The 10,814-nt window shown below is 42.3% G+C and overlaps 1 protein-coding gene and 1 long non-coding RNA gene across 5 annotated transcripts in view; one reads left to right on the top strand and one right to left on the bottom strand.

The window, feature by feature from the left end:
• LOC101987832 overlaps window positions 1–6,437 on the top strand; it is a 23,820-nt gene extending 17,383 nt beyond the window's left edge. The window contains exons 2-6 of one of the 4 annotated variants that reach the window (XR_003378757.1): window positions 678–810; window positions 926–1,047; window positions 3,132–3,236; window positions 4,151–4,231; window positions 6,377–6,437. This is a non-coding gene — a long non-coding RNA (uncharacterized LOC101987832). Of the gene's footprint in view, window positions 1–677; window positions 811–925; window positions 1,048–3,131; window positions 3,237–4,150; window positions 6,341–6,376 lie in introns of those variants that run through there. The other 3 variants (XR_003378756.1, XR_258832.3, XR_003378755.1) reach the window with 3 other exon arrangements.
• Window positions 1,068–10,814, bottom strand: part of Glra4 (glycine receptor alpha 4) — a 24,394-nt gene continuing 14,647 nt past the window's right edge. The window contains exons 8-9 of the mRNA XM_005367381.2: window positions 9,175–9,324; window positions 1,068–2,176 (exon numbers count right to left, since the gene is read on the bottom strand). Coding sequence (XP_005367438.1) covers window positions 1,886–2,176; window positions 9,175–9,324 — 441 coding nt within the window. The 3' untranslated portion in view covers window positions 1,068–1,885. The remainder of the gene's footprint in view (window positions 2,177–9,174; window positions 9,325–10,814) is intronic.

Raw genomic sequence — 10,814 nt, 5'->3', positions numbered from 1 at the left:
AAAGAAAGAAAGAAAGAAAGAAAGAAAGAAAGGAAGAAAGAAGGAGAAAGGAAATGGAAGGAAAGGAAAGGGAAGGGAAGGAAAGGAAAGGAAAGGGAAGGAAAGGAAAGGGAAGGAAAGGAAAGGGAAGGGAAGGAAAGGAAAGGAAAGGGAAGGAAAGGAAAGGGAAGGAAAGGAAAGGGAAGGAAAGGAAAGGGAGGAAAGGAAAGGAAAAAGAAAGAAAGAAAGAAAGAAAGAAAGAAAGAAAGAAAGAAAGAAAGAAAGCAAGCAAGCAAGCTAGGCCAGCTACCTTGGCCATTCCAAAGTACTGTCTCCCAAATCAAGGGCAATCAAAGGGTATCTCAATGAATAAGATAAATTCAGTATGAAAATGGAGAAAGAAGGCTGGTCTTGTCTGTGTACTATAGAATTTACATTGACCATTGGACTTAATTGACTTGAATTAGGAATGTATGTGGAATGGAGAAACAACGAAGAGCTGAGATAGAAGAGAGGGAGAAATGGGAGAAAGAAGGAGGGGAGTTGGAAGGGAGGGAAGAGAACTCATATTACATAGTTAATTATTATTCTGGACCCAGAGAAAAGGACACAGTATTTTAAGAGGTTATTTGTCTGTGTGTTCCAACTGCTATCATCATATCTGTATTTTTCTCATCTCATTTCTGTGTTCTTCACAGATCACTTCAGCGAATACATTGCACTAGACCAGTGCATCCCTATGACACAGAGCGACACACCAACCCACTCTATCCTGACCTTTCTTGTAGCCTTATCTGAATCCTATGAAGAAGAAAGGGAAGCACAAAAAGGGTAAAGAAACAACCCAAACTATGGCTCTCTAAGTTGTACAACTACAACCCGAGGTAGGTTGAGTTCTCTAGATGCCTAGATAGGGACACCCTCTGCATGCCTGGTTTCTCCTCAGGAACACTGAAGCCTACGCGATTTAGAACAAGGTTTTATGGTGCCATTATTCGCTTGCCAAGAGGAGGTACAGTTAGAAATTCCTGGAAATTAAGAGACTTCAGAGAAAAAGAAGAAACAAACGTAAGTGTCTCTCTAAATATTGCTTCTGAACTCCACTCTTCCTGGGTTTTAGTACCTTTCATCTCCCCTCTTCTAGATCATCAAATGCATTTTTTAAAGAATAAGCCCCCCCCACACACACACACCTTTTTCCAACCCAGCAGCATAACAAAGCCTGTGGCTACCCTAATTAAGAACTAGAGAAAAAATACTCTGGGACAAGGAAGTTTAGTTAGATCTGGAAGGGTAAACTTTCTGAGAGTCCTAGGTTTTTGCCCCAGTTCTAAAATTGGTAGCTTTTCTAGAAGTGAACCTCTCTGCTGGACCAGTCCCCTAGCCCAGAGCAGCCGGTGACTGCCACATCCTTGTTAAGTAGTGGGAATGCGTGCTTTTCTCTCTCTCTCAGTAAGGGCCTCTGACTAAGTCATTCAGAGCAGTACTTGTGGACTAAAAGGACTCCATATTTGAGCTTGCAGTGGGAGGGAGAGAAGTGCCAAATAAAGGGCAGGCTCTGGATGGGAGTAGGAAAGATGAAGATGACCAAACCCAGAGTCCAGTAGTCTAAATATTCTTCACAGAGGATCCCCAGCAATGACAGACAGTCACTCTGGCATCAGGCACATGGACAAACAATGAGAAATGCAGAATAAGCAGGAAATCTGGATTGAGTAGATAAGCCGTGTTTGTAGTGCCTTTGGCACTAGGCAGTTCTAGTATAACTTGGGAACTGGTGGTTGAAGTTATGAGGGGGAAGTCAAGAAGAAACTGTTGAAGCTCCCGATAGAGTTTGATGGAAGGGAAAAGCCCACCCGGGTGAAAGCAGGAAGCCAGCAGCTGTATACTATAGCCCCCACCCTGTTCACAGTGCCTGGTGGATGTCTTCCGACCTTAGAACTTTATAGACAACCCAATAGAAGATATTGAAGACAAGAAAAGTAAAGGGAAAGACAGCCCTGGAGATGGTGTCGATTCTCTTGGCTCGGTCCACATAGAGTTTCCTCATGGTTTCTCCCTCCTTTTGAAGAGGGGCTGGAGGTTGGGGACTATAAATTCTGGAACCTTCCATTGGACCTCCATCCCTTGCTTGTAGGCAGTGTCCGAGGCCATAGCCACGAAAATAGAAGCGGCTTTCTCGTATGATGTCTTCTTCCTATAATTGCAAGAGATAAAAGGTGGTATTTGAAGCCAGAGTAAAAGCCAGACCACCCATAAATGCCTCATATCCAATGTCATACAGACAAATGGCTCACTAAACTGGCCCACTACATGCTTTTTGTTGACCACAAAATTATATGCTAAGCAGCTATATGTTGTGCATAAGTGATATGATTTCATTTAGAGACATGTACCTAGTTGCCTTTTGAAAATGTGTAACATCATTTGGAGTCATCTAAAACCACCAAAGTGTCAGCATCTCAATGTCAGATTATTTCTGACAGGGAAACAGAACAACAGCCACAGTGAAGCTGAGATATTTTGACTTGATGAAATTGACTTCATTGAATTTAAAAAGCTTTAGAATTAGATTGTTTGGTATATAGTACTTTTAAAAGTGATTTTGACTTAAAGCTAAGAATTCTAAAGGTTCTAAGTGACCAAATGAGCTAGACAAAATAGGTTACAGTTGCTCACTCTTCAAAGAACTGTATGATTCTTTACAAATTAGCTGATCTTAAAAATAAATAAATAAATAAATAAATAAAACCAAATTAGCTGATCTGAAAAGGGAATCAGTAAATCTATAATAACACTTATTACCCAATATGCATTACATTTCTGTAGAATGTATGTCTTTTGATAGACACATTAACAGAGAGGAGGTGTGTTTTATACAAGTAGTGAGCAGTATGTTGTAGACAGCAGAAAGTCTATTAATACAACCCCTGACTTACAACATTGAGTAGCTGTGCCACAGCTGGGAAGCAGAAAGTAAAGACAGAAAGAGATAAAAGAAATAGATGGGGTCTGGAGGAGAAGAGGGAAGAAATACCCATATGAGAAATATGTCCTTCAAATAGAAGATGATTACATAAATGAAAGTATTGAATTCTCTGCAGGAAAAGCTTTAGCTAAGAGATTGCCTGAAATGAAATCTCCTTTCTTAGGATGTTTTCACCTACCAACTCAAGTTTGCCCAGAACTGAGGAGGCTCCAGAGACTAGTAGTCTCTCATCGCTAACACTGGAGAAATTCAAGGTAGAACAGGAAGAGTAAGTCACCCTAGTTACCTGATGTAGTTCTATAAATTATAAGCACAAGATACATGTATATTGTGTGGGCTTGCCACATGTGTGTATATATATGTGCTAAACATTTTGCACAGTTCAAGGGACATTGAGGGATCTTTATAACAAGGATTCTGCGGCTACAGAACCCAACTGAAAAGTTGTTTCGTAGATGAGATATTGGTATGGCTGGTCATAGTAACTCCTAACTATTACATCACCCAAAAGTGAACTGTTAGGAGGGCAAGTCTGCTACTGGGCTTCAGTGGCACACAAACTCAGGCCAGAAATTCACAAAGAAACCCTATCCCTTCCTCTGCCATCTGTTAACTCATGTATAGACTTGTTCACTACTGTATTCCCAGTGACAGGTACCATGCTTGGAACCTAATAGACACTCAGTAGGTATCTGTTGAATGGACAACTGAGCTAATGAACCACATGCTTCAGGATATAAGGAATGGAGTTACCTTTTGTTTTGTGAAGCCCATATCTTGTCAGGGTCCCAAACTAAAGAGTCCACTCAGAAAGGATTCTCACTCAGTTATGAAGTACTTGACAGGAAATGCAATTACTATTTGCCCCAGTGTACAATGGCTCCATAGCCTTTGGCTTCTCCAAAGGGAGTAGCACTTTGTACATAGGAAAAAATTAAAGTCTGCACATCAGAGAACTTTGCTGTCCTACTCTTGATTTATCAGGGTTTTCAGGGAGAGTTGTATGTGTGTATATATGTTGTATGTATGTATGTCAGAGTGAGTTCACTACCCTGCTCTTCAACTTGGAACGGTTACAGTTTGGCGGCCTGAAGGCTTTGCTCACTATTTTAGCCTCTGTTATCAAAGATCTTGATTCATCTCACATGCGTTCTACAATTAATTTTCACACTCTTTCTACAGGAGAGGTTTGCTGGGTCCATTATACAGATAAAGAACCAGAGGCAAACAGAGTATCTCAGAAGGAATTGAAAGGTGAGAGCGGTAAGTAAAGTTTTTTAAAAGAATCTTTCTAGTGATCGAGTTCAGGACCTTGTACCCCACTCTTCACTAACCCAACTAGAAGATACAACTACAGAATATAGGTATTGAGAGAAAAACTTCTAATGGAGAAAGTTAGATCGAACTGCTAGTTCTGTTTTTATAAATCCAATTTTTCTCCTTTTATCCAGTAAATCTGAGGGAAATTATTTGGAAACATTTCCCAGGCTTAAAAATGTAATTTCATAGAGAAGGGAAAAATATATCTAGTAAAGTAAGTTGCTCTTGGCTCTTTTTAATTTTAATATGTATCTTTTATGGTCCAGGAAAGATGAATAGCCTAAAATCCAAGGATAAAGGGGCCTGGGTTTGGATATTAGATATTTATGACAGATTCTGAGTGGTAACTATTTATGTGTTGGGGAGTGTCAGTGTGCCATTCAATATTACTTTGCGATTTCCATGGTTATTGAAATAGAATTGAATTTTTCTGCATATCTAGGAGCAGAGTGCTGAGAGGCTAGAGAAGGAAGCTAGACCCTAGCCAGCCTGGGAAATAAATGCCCAGTGGAGAAGGGTATGAAGATGGGAAGGAGTGATAAATGTCAGGGGAGACAAGCAGGATAAGAAATTGGAGATGGAGTGGAGTACTCAATAGCGGATGGAGAGGTGAATAAGCTTCTGAAAGTAAGTCCCCGAGAGGATTTGCTGCTATTTTGTAATTTTTCTAGTTCTCAAGTTATTGTATTAATAACATCAAGAAGTTTTGTCTATACAGTTTGACAGCCTTTGCCTTTGGCTGCTGTGTTCAGAGCCAGAAGCTAATCCTGCAGGGATGGTGAGAATCTACCCTTTCCTCTGAATTATTTAGACCATCTGGGAAGACAAAGCAGAAGCATGTGCAAAACACCCACTATTTTTGGCAGCACTGCGGGAGAAGACCACTATGTAGGGGAGACAAGTGGTTGAGGAGAGGTTAGAAAGACAATGACTAGCCCTAGAGCTAGACGGACAGTTGACTAGCTCCTGAAGAACCCTATCGTGACCTTGACTCTGAGCTCCTGAGAATTATAATATTTCTCTCCTCTTCCATTGGATTTTCCCAGGCTGAAGGTTTCTAGTTCTTTTACTGGAACATCAAGGCCCCAAAAGAAGGTCTAGACAAACATGAGCTCTCTGTCAACTTCTTTAGCCACTTTAGGGCATCCAGGATTCCTGTTTAATACACTGGGGTCACATTAGCTTTAGGAAGCTCAAGAGAGGGGTATTATTGATGGCACAGATTTGGGTTTCAGGCCTTATTCACATTAATAATAAGCCACAGTCCACTTTTAGGCAAGCCACAGTGTCCAGTTTAGGCATCAAGCAACTAATAAGTAACTTTGTAATAACTATACGGTGGCACACTCTGTTATAAGCACATGCCAACCTGCATATAAACACGAACAGACAAAATGTGGGCAGTAGCTGGTTGAATGGGCACAGGATAGGAGGTGGGACAGAGGTCAAGCTGAGTAGCTCTGTGGTAACTAGCAATCTTTGTTACTGGGATGTCAACACAGGCATGTTAGGTAGAAAAGGGACTCTAGACTATTTGATGACCTGCTGTTCATTCCTAGGAAGGCAATGTTAAAATGCATCAAAAACTCCTATGAATGATTTTGGTACCTGCAGACAAGTTTCACACAACTAAAGAAGAGGTCAAGATAGTCTAAAATGATAAAGATATTATTTTAGAAAAGGGATAATCTGTTTTCTTTCCCTCTGCTAACTCTGTACATGTTTTCCTGTCCCCACTATGAGGAAAGAAGTCTTTTAAAAAAAACCAACTTTTTTCATCATAATACCCAATCCAAATTCCCATTCCCTTCCCTCTTCACATTCCCTCCACCCCAACCCACCCACCTTCCATCCATTCCCCAGAGAGGACAAGGAACACCGTGACCCTGGGGAAGGTCTAAGGCCCTCCCCACTATATCTAGGCTGAGCAAGGTATCAATCCAAAGTAAACAGGCTCCCCAGAAGCCAGCACAAGCAGCAGAGGCAAATCCTGGTGGCAATTCCAGTGGCCCCTCAGTCTGCCCCAACCATGCAACTGTCAACCACATTCAGAGGGACTAGTTTCATCCCATGCTTGTTCCTTCCCAGGCCAGCTGGTGTTATAAGAGTACTACTCAGCAGTAAAAAACAATGACATCTTGAATTTTGCATGCAAATGGATGGAATAGAAAATACCATCCTGAATGAGGTAACCCAGACCCAAAAAGATAAAGATGGTATGTACTCATAAGTAGATACTAGCTGTAAACAAAGGATATTGAGCCTATAGTTCATGATCTTAGAGAAGCTAAGTAACAAGGTGAACCCAAAGAAAAACATATACAGATCCACCTGAAAAGTCAAAATAGACAAGATCACCTGGCAAAATGGGGAACATAACAGTGGAGGGAGAAGGGAGGGGAAAAAAGGAAGAGGGGGGAGAAGGGAGGAGTTGAGGAGGGAACCATTATGGGGTTAGCAAGAAACCTGGCTCTAGAGAAATTCACAGAGATCCACAAGGATGACCTCAGCTAAGACCCTAAGCAGTAGAGGAGATGGTGCCCAAACTGGCCTTGCCCTGTGGTCAAACTGATGAATGTCTTAAATATCACCATAGAACCTTCATCCAGCAACTGATGGAAACAGAGGCAGAGACCCGCAGTAGAGCACTGGACTGAGCTCCCAAGGTTCAGTTGAAGAATGGAAGGAGTGAGAATATGAGCAAAGAGATCAAGACCATGATGGAGTCACCCACTGAAGCAGTCTACCTGAGTTAATGAGGCAAGAAGTCTTATGGGCCAGTCTCTGGAAGAATGTATTCAAAGAAATGCAGTTGTAGATCCATCCACTAGAGGGCTCACTATTTAGGACCCGTGAATAAACTAAAGAGCAAAGAATTGGTATTCAGAAAAATATACATGAGACAGTAGCCGTTTTTTCCAGAAAGAAATGTGAAATCATGCAGTTTGTGTGATCATTAGAAGTCATATGGGAGGGGTGCTCTAGGAGCAACCGAGGTGGGAGTTGGGTATTAGGAAGAACAAAGTATTAGTATGTCTCTGATAGGCTAGAGTCAGAATTTGTGTGTGTATGTGTCTGTGTGACACTGTGGATCAAATTCATGATTTATGTATATGCTAGGCAAGCACTTTGCCCTTGAGCTACATCTGCTGCCCCCTAGAGTCAAGATTTTTAACAGTAGGTTTGGTTAATTTGGTTTTTGTCCTCCAAAAGTACTCATGTGCTTGGCTTTTTGATTTTGAAGCCTCTGGATTAGGCAGAAAACAAGGAGTCAAAGCTTGAGACATTGGCTTCTAAAGATTAAGCAACCAGGAGCAAGGCTTTCAATTTTGCTGTAATTGGAGTTTGCTTTTTTTTCTCTGGGTAGCTCAGACATCTCTGTTGTCATGACAACTTACCTAGTGCCTGTTGTCTGGGCAATTGAGGGAAAACTGCTTCTGTTGTCATGACAACTTCCTCTTCTATCTCCCCCCGCCCCCTTGGTGATCACTCTGCTATGGAAGGAATGGGGCTAACAAACAGGAGTGAGGAAGGACACCACTCAAGCCTAACAATTCCGAAGTGCCTGTTGAAGATCAGCATACATCCCACCAGTCAGAAGAGGCAAGTAGTGATCTTTCAATTACAATTCAAATATAGGGACCATCTTACAGTACTCCTCTTGAAAGGTACTAGTGTCTGACTCTGAGTTCTTGCCAGTAGGACAACTTAGAGTACCTTCCTTCTTCTTGATGTAAGGAAAACCAGAAACAACTATTATTATTACAACCAGAAACTGAGTATTGCAGCTCAGATGGAAAGGGATCCTGGCATTTGGGAGCCCAGGAGTACAACAGAGTCACCTTAAGCGTAGCAGCTTATAGTCCTGCCCCAGGAAAAGGTTTTCCCAATGTAACAACTCTACTCTGGCAAGGGAAGGTTTCCCCAGCAAAGTTGTTACAGTTCTGCTCAACTCTGCTCTGCTCCAGCCACTCCATTCTGGTGAAAGAAGACCTCACCCAAACCTCATTCAAGAGATTTATTGGGAGGGAAGAATCCAGGAGGGTGGCTGCCTCTGCCAGGGTGGGAAAAGAGCAACAGCAAACTCAACAGGCACAGGGCTTATATAGGGCTTTATAGGGGTGAAGTTTTTCCAGGGTGAAAATTTTCAGGGTGGGAATTGGTCAGATTTCAATCCCTGAGTTTGGACAATCTCAGATATTGGCTGTATTTCATGTTCAGGGATTGGTTGGTTTTTGTGCTGAGTTGATCAGGGACAGAGTGTGTTTCTTTGGCTCCCATTTCAGGACCAAAGTTTTTTTTTTTACTGACCCTTTTTAACCCTTTGGCTCTGGATTCAGGGCCAGGGTGTCTTTCACTGGCTCTGGTTTCAGGGTCAGGGTGTGTTTTTTGGCTGGCCCGTTTTACCCTACAGTTACTTCTGAAAGCAGTAGCATTTGTGCTAAGTCAATAAGGATCTAATACTGGCAAATATGCTTTTGTTTATTTATATTTTTGAGACAGGATTTGTATGTAGTCCTGGCTGCCCTGGAACTCTCTCTGTAGATCAGGCTGATCCCAAACTCACAGAGATCCTCTTGCCTCTGCCTCCCAAGTGCTGGGATTAAGGGCATGCACCATTATGCATAATCTTGGCTAACATATTTTAAGTGCTTACTATATGCCATACTCTTAATCCCTCCACTACCTTATAGGGGTTAATGTCCCATTGGATAGATAAAACAAACAAGTATTTAATTTTACTGTCACCAGTCTGGGACTAGAATCTGGGATTCCTGGTTGCCCAGTACTAGAGCCCTAGATTGGGACTTGGTTTGTGGGAGGGTTAATAAGGAGGAAGGAGTTCAAAGGAGAAAGGAAGTAGAACCCTCCCTGTTGGTACTCACCATGCGTTGCTGTCTCTGCCTTCTACGAAGTCTCATAAATTCCTTGTGCTGACGAGAGACAAAATTGACGGCAGCATACTCAAGCAGGGCAGCGAATACAAAGAGTAGGCATACAGCCATCCAGATGTCAATTGCCTTCACATAGGATACCTGAAATATCCATCAATAGAGCAGTTATCCTTCTGGAGTCCTTCCATAGACTATTCAGTGGATTTCCAGTCCATATCAATTGCTTGTTATTGTTCAGTTTTATCCTGAAACTTCTGTGATTTAAATAAGTCTGTCATGATATGGATGCCTATCTGAAGGCCATGTCAATGAGCCTGGGCTCATCCTTTCTCAGCAGCCTCCACCCTTTGTGTCTATGAGCCTTTCCTCCCTACTCTTCCTGTATTTATTCTTCCTGCATTCCTCTTTTGCCTTCTGATTCTTCCCTTGCAGTAAGTAGCAATCATCAAAAATCATATTTGTTGGCTCTCTGGTGTCCCCTGAGTTTCTCATAGCTGCAGTGATAATTAGGGAGAGTTCACAATTCCCATGTGAGGTAAGTGGACATTTAATACTCAGAGAGAAATGCTCTTCTAGCAGAGATCACTTAGTTAGAAAGATGGTATTATTAGGACTGGGCAATTCTGAGCTTTCAAATCAATGACCTTGACAGTTACCTAGGTACAGGTTTACTGGCAGATAGGAGCTCCTCCATTCCCATTCTCTGTTGACCCAGTGAAGTTTGCTGCTGCCTTTTCAGGCCTCCCTGCTAAGCCTCCATCTCTCACCTTGGATAGAATGGCAGAATCCTGAAGGAGTGCCACCTAGCCTTTGTCATGACCTTCAGTAATGGCATCCACCCATCTGGTTCCAGCTGTGCTCCTCTAGTACCTGCCCTCAGCAGCTTTTAAGAGTAGTTGACCACCAACCTCTCCAGGAACATGTTACAGCTAGGTGGTTCTAAGAGGAGGGACAGAACCTTAGTGTATTAAGATCCTTTCACTTCCTTAACCAGGGGCATTCCCTGTGTAGTTTTGAGCTCTCTCCATATAGCTTCCTGTCAGGAGCAGGATTCCTGAAGAGTAACTTCTTTCTAACAGCTTCTGCACTACATGGCACTGAGGGTGCTGCAGATCCTGGGGAAGGAAAGGTTCCATGGGGTAGGTTTTCTACTTGTTAGCTTTCTGTGATAGTGGAGATTGACCCCATGACTTCATATATGCATAGTGCTTTACCACTAAGCTATATCCCTAACCTCCCATCTTAGTGGTTCTTAACTGGAAAAAACTGCTCCACCCACAAGAGCGTTTAGCAATGTTTACCAAAAAATTTGGCAACATGATTTTAGAGTGATGTTAGCTACTGGTGCATCATGGGTAGAGGACAAGGATACTGTTAAGCATTCTAAAGTGCATACCATTCCTCCCTCTAAAGCATACACACACCAGAACTATCTGCTCCAACTGAGGTGTTAAAGTTGGTAAACCCTGCTTTCATTTCTGGACAGTTCCACAGAAAGAGCGAGTAGTATTGTGTTACTGGCTAACTCTGATTAAGAATTCCTTGGTAGCCGGGCGATGGTGGCGCACGCCTTTAATCCCAGCACTCGGGAGGCAGAGGCAGGCGGATCTCTGTGAGTTCGAGACCAGCCT

The sequence above is a fragment of the Microtus ochrogaster genome, unplaced genomic scaffold (assembly GCF_000317375.1).
Source record: "Microtus ochrogaster isolate Prairie Vole_2 unplaced genomic scaffold, MicOch1.0 UNK17, whole genome shotgun sequence".
Classification (NCBI taxonomy): Eukaryota; Metazoa; Chordata; class Mammalia; order Rodentia; family Cricetidae; genus Microtus; species Microtus ochrogaster.
This window is presented reverse-complemented; position numbering and strand designations above follow the sequence as displayed.